At 42.1% G+C, this 6,000-nt stretch overlaps 1 protein-coding gene across 1 annotated transcript in view; it reads left to right on the forward strand.

Annotated features, from left to right (window-relative positions):
• LOC146839319 (lectin-like) overlaps positions 1-5,380 on the forward strand; it is a 331,447-nt gene extending 326,067 nt beyond the window's left edge. Inside the window, exons 5-7 of the mRNA XM_085650338.1 lie at positions 3,417-3,557; positions 4,851-4,962; positions 5,283-5,380. Of these exons, the coding sequence (XP_085506464.1) occupies positions 3,417-3,557; positions 4,851-4,962; positions 5,283-5,380 (351 nt within the window). The remainder of the gene's footprint in view (positions 1-3,416; positions 3,558-4,850; positions 4,963-5,282) is intronic.
• Positions 5,381-6,000: the final 620 nt, after the last annotated feature.

Raw genomic sequence — 6,000 nt, forward strand, 5'->3', positions numbered from 1 at the left:
TTCAAATTGACTTCCTCACCCAAACGCACGGGTTCACTAGAACGAGGGTTAAGGATGATGCCTAGTTTCCACTGGTCCCACCATCCCAACACATTGATACCTTTGACTGCAATGTATAATTTAACATCTATTTTTCTTGTTTTAAACCGTAGAATTACCTCAAAATACCCCATCATTTCAATTTTTGAACCATCATAACTATGTGCAACTATGTCAGACGGTAACAATTGTGATGACAGCAATACACTACTAAATTTTTCTTGCCAATATTCATTTGAAATAATAGTCCAAGGTGAACCAGAATCAGCCATCAGATCTATTAATATACCAGAGATCTCCACCACACAAATGGGAGGTTTCTTACATTTGTTGGACACTGTATTGTTAATGCTAGAGATTTCTTCATAGATCGAAACCACGAAACCTTTGTTATGTTCTGTGCAACTACAAATACCACATTTATGAACAGTATTATTAACCTCAGCCATTAAAGATACTCTGCCCTGAGTAGGGAAATTGTTCCTCCTTACATCCCTGCATGCAGAAGCAAAATGACCAATTCTGCTGCATTTCTTACACTCTTTGTTGATTGCTGGACAACCCCCTCAATTAGCTAAGTGTAGCTTGCTACCACACCTGTAGCAAGATCCAGGTCTATCATTCCTTTTGAATTTCTTTTGAAATGAATGTGTACCACTACGCAATGAATTAAATCCTGGAGGGTTTTGCTCGCTTTGTTTTGCTCTAAAACTGGATTGATCACTTTGTTGTGTCTCTATACGTTTGACCACACAAATATCATCCGATACTTCAGTTTTATTAATTGTGGTACTTTTTACAGTTAACATCCACTTTTCAGATTGTTCTAATGCTTTTGCTGTTGAAATCGCTTGTGCCAATTTAGGATCACCAATTTCCCATAAACGCTCTTGAGTTTTTTTATTCTTTACATGTACGATGATTTGGTCCCTAATCATCTCATCACATATTGCACCGAAATTGCAGTGAATACTTAAAGCTCTCAACGCTGTTAAAAAATCATCAAATGATTTGTTTTCATGTTGAATCCTGGTGTAAAATTTGTATCTGTTTAATGCAATATTAGTGACAGGTTTAAATCTGTGTTCCATACGTTGTAACGCTTCTTTGTATACATTAAAACGTTCTCTTTCTCCTTCCAGTGGGGGTACTTGAGGTAGAGCTCTAAAAACCATTTGACCCTCCGAGCCCAAACAATGTAAGAAAATACTTTTTTTTCTTTCTGCTCCCATACGTTCCCCATCAATCGCCTTCATGTAATTTAAGAATTCTTCTTTCCATCTTGTCCAAGGCATCGGCGGATCACCTTTGTTTTGAAGAAATTTGTCAGGCGGGTCAAATTGCATGTTTTTTTTTTTTTTAATTAGTAAGGCACACAGAGTTGCAAACCCAAGCAAAAACAACACAAAAAAAACACACAAAAAAAATTACAAAATGTTCATGTATATATATATAGTTCCACACAATATATATATAACCTCTTAGTTCAAGTTAAAATGTATATGATAGGGAGCCTTTTTTTTTTTTTTTTTTAAATTTGAAGCCCAAAAAAAAAATGATAACCAGTAGTTGAGACAACTAGGAACAAACTTCCTTTAATATTTCCATTTTTTCCTCCTTTAATCTGATGAATTCAGATATTATAGTGCCGTTCTGAGCTCAGGATACTTTTTTTTTTAATATGCCGGTGACTTTCTTCCTTGCAAAGCGTTGTTATGGAAACACCGATCAGGCCTCTCAAAGCATCGAGAGATACACGCGTCTGTTGCCAACCATAGAAATCTTAAGCTCATAGAGTGTCCTCAGAGACAATCGCGCTAGTAGAGCATGAAATGCATGCGCGCGCGCGTTCTGAAACCATGCGTGAAAGACTTAAGATCGGAATACTCGGCAGTATAGGATTCAGCGCGCGTGAATTGCCTCCCATGAGAATTCCAGGACAGCTCCTGAACCAGGTATTTACTTTCAAAATGCACGCTCGTTTCCTCGCGCTGCACGCTTGTAAGTATTAAAATTGTCAAATTGTTAAAAATAGAATAACTCACGTTGCCAAGCAAGTTGAAAAATCCGGTTTTTGACAGAAGTGACGATGTAGAAGCGTCGTTTTGATCAGCAGGGTCCGTTTTGCAAAGTAGAAAACACAGGAATTTAGAGAACACACAACACCTGTGCTGCAGCAGTCTGGTTGGTCAGGTGTTCCTCTTCCTCATAACTCGTCGCCATTGTTAAAAAGATGAAAGGTTCAAATCAAATAATTTGTAATATATTTAATATAAGCAGCACAGCAACCAAAGGTGACTGATCAGCTTAAGCCAGACAGTAGTAACTGCCCAGAGCCTCACAGTCCCTTAAGGTTCCATATGGAACAAGAATTTTACTCATACTCTAGAGTGGCACTTCACCTCAAAATCCCAAAGTACAATAAAATAACCATGGGTGGCACATCCTTCTCTGCTCAAGCAGCCAAACTATGGATCTCTTTACCCTCCAGCATAAGATCCACGGATAACCATCTTATCTTATGGTGGTCTTCATGACCACCATTTGCAAACAGATAGAAATATACAGCATATCTCTCTGTGTATAAGCATGTATTTGTACTATAGATATGTACCTATGTATGTGTATTGCTTTCTAGAAACGTGTATAATAATTATGTTTAAAAAAAATAAAGATATTCGTAATTTCTGCTTAACAAATGTACATATTACTGAAGGTTACATTATTCTATGTTTTTAACATGTATATAAGTGACTGCATAAATAAGCAAATTATTTATCAAAACTATTTGTGTACAATTACTTCACTATTGAATTACAAATAAAAAAACAAAAACAATTACATGTATTTAAAGTAAAACAACACTTGAAAGCCGGAGTTTATTAAATGCGTTTTCAACCTACATATACTGCCTCCCTTACCTCGAGACAATCACATAAAGACCAGCATTACCTAGAAAATAGTAAATAAATGCACTGATAAAATAGCGGGGTAGGGCCTCTCCTTCGATGTGTTTTAAAACTGACCTTGGTCCTGAGTTTTTGTCCTGGATTTTGACCCTTTCTCATGAATTTGTGTATTGAATTTTGACCCTGTGTCCTGAATATTTTACTGTTCTGTCCAGAATTTGCCTCCATGTCAGTTGGTCACCCTAGTGCAGATAGACAGGATCCTCTTCTTACTTGGCGCACAGTGTTTGTGCCATGAAGCCGTGAGCATGGAACCAGCGCTAGCCCCATTAGGAGTGTTCAGGGGGAGGAGTCCTGAGCCATTGTACAATAAAGCACACAGGAGTCCTGGTGACCAGTCCTGGAATGTGCCCTTCACATGCCCTCTGATGCACAGTCAACACTCACCCTGTCCTCTTTGAATTTCAGGTGTTCTGCCAACTCCTCGCCCTAGGATCACACCTGGCATCAGCACACAGTAAAGAGGGCATGGAGTACCTGAAGAACCTCGCCTTCTCGCTCACGAACTTTCATAGTGCCTTCTGGGTGGGGGCATCGGACCTTTACAAGGTAGTGTACTCCATTACATGGTCTTAAATGTATGCCTGGGGCAAAAACTACAAATAGGGCAGGGATTAGGAAGTTCAGGTAGAAACATGATATTGAAAAGGAAAGTTTCCCAACCACTTCTCACCTTCCTCCAAAACAAATTCAAATGTGACATGATTGATTAGAGTCAGGTCAGAGGGACTAGCTATCAGTAGTGCATCGGGTGCAGTGGCACCCAGGTCTTGAGGCCTTAGGGACCAATGAGACCTCAAATATCGTTCTGTGTTACTGCTCTACAAATTGACAGGAAGTCCCAATTGTCTTGCCTGGACAAAGCCCATGGCAGCCCAACTGCCATGCCGTTGAGCCTGTTGCAAAAAGTGGGTGCAAAAATCTCTGCCACACAATTTTCCATCCGAATTTTGCAAGTGGTTTTACAGCACTGGCAGCCTGCACCCCATCAGTGGAAATGGGATGAGCTGAGTCCCAACGAGAAGGGGGAGGGGAGGTGACTGCACCCCGTCAGTTCAAGTGGGGAAAGCTGAACCCCAACAAGAGATGGGGTGGGGAGGCTGCACTCCACCACTGCAAGTGAGGTGAGCTGAAGGCCCACAAGAAGCAGAGGGGCTGCACCCCATAAGCTCAAGTTGAGGCCCAACAAGAGGTGGAAGGGCTGTACCCCATCAATCCAAATGGTTTGAGCTGAGGCCCAAAAGGAGGTGGGAGAGCTGTTCCTCCTCAATAGAATTGGGGTGAGCTGAGTCCCAACAAGAGGCAGGGGGGCTGCACCCCATCAATGCAAGTGGAGGGAGCTGAGGTCCAACAAGAGACAGGGGGCTGCACCCCATCAATGCAAGTGGTGTGAGCTGAGGCTCTACAAGATGCAAGGGGGATTTATATTCTATTGTAAATTGTCATTCCAACGTCAATTTGAAATTAGTTAGAAACTTTAAAAAAGCAAGTAGATACTCTGGCATGGGGTACCTTCACTTTAATTTCCCCATTTCTAGCATTGGTTTAAGGTCTATATTTAAAAGGGTGAAATGCCATCTTTAGCTGATTTTCTCAATATTGTCCCCAGCATTGACATAACAATTCCCCTAAAGCTCTATTGAGTTGCATATCTCAGATCTCCACCCTTGGGGTAAACACCGGTGGCCAAACACACCCTTTCAGAAGCCGAATCTTCCTCTCAGTGGTCAGATGGTCGAATGGGCTCTGAGCAGAGGGTCCAGATGCTAAGATCCACAAATGAGGTGAGCCGTGGGGCCAGGAGTTATAGCTCCTTGACAGCAATGGTTCTCTTTCTTACAGAAGAGGCGCTTTGTGTGGACAGATGGAACTCTCATGGACTTCAAGAGCTGGCATCCGGAAGAGCCAAACGGCGCAGGGGAACGGGAACACTGTGTATGCGCCAACTATAAAAGTAAGTATTTGCCTCCCACTTTCAAAGGCCCTTTACTGTAAGTCTTTCATTTGTTTTCACAAAAGCAGTTCAGTATTTCGTACCCATTTTGTGAATATATTTCTCCTTTAATTTAAAATATTCATGGACATTTGTTGAACTTGACCCATATTCAAATGGCATTTTCTGAAAAGCTTGACTGCAGCTCCTCTTTCTTTCACTATCTTCCAAAGTTTCTAGAAGCAGGTGTGAGTTACTCCTGTTTAACTCCTGAACTGATCATTACATGTTTGGAATGAGTACAATACAGAGACTGAATGTTTTTGCTTTTTCTCTCTTAGGCCCAGGACTCTGGGGGGACGTGAGGTGTGACAGTAATCTTGCCTTCATCTGTAAAGCCCCCAACCCTTCCAATGACAAGCCCTTGTGCAGGAAATGATGTTAAGATGTGGATCAACCAATGGCACACATTCTGAAGAGATGAAAGAACAGACGCCAGGGATAGGAGGAACCCTCAGGGCCTTGCTCTTGAATGGCACTAAACATTAAAATAAACAAGGCGCTTTATTCACTCATGATGTGTGTTCTAAACTGTCAAACCTCAATGTACCATCTTTACGTTCCAGATCCCTGGCCACAAAATTGGGATTTGTTCAATTCTGCCATCATATATGGTGCTTGTTAAGATCTGCAGGTGCCACTGTAGGCATGGGAGTGACAATGTGGCAGGCGGGGTGTGAGTGTCCCTTTGAAGCCCAGTGAACACCTACTAACTCTAGCATGGGTGCTGCCCGCTGACTGGGCACTAAGACACAACCCTTACTTGGGTGGGGTGATCCCTTCACATCCAGGGGCTCTTGTGCTCCTACAACTGTTGCAGGATTGATGTGTGCCCCTGTGAGGTGGGCAGAGGATCCCAGGGTGCAGGGCCCAGGATGTGTCAAGAGTGCATTGCCTCGTGACAGGATCACCACATCTGGCCCAACCACATCCTTGGCTTTCCTCCCTACTAGCAAGGCCTCCTTGTTTCATGTACATTATGAACCCTCGTGAAACAGA

The sequence above is a fragment of the Triturus cristatus genome, chromosome 4_1 (assembly GCF_964204655.1).
Source record: "Triturus cristatus chromosome 4_1, aTriCri1.1, whole genome shotgun sequence".
Taxonomy (NCBI): Eukaryota; Metazoa; Chordata; class Amphibia; order Caudata; family Salamandridae; genus Triturus; species Triturus cristatus.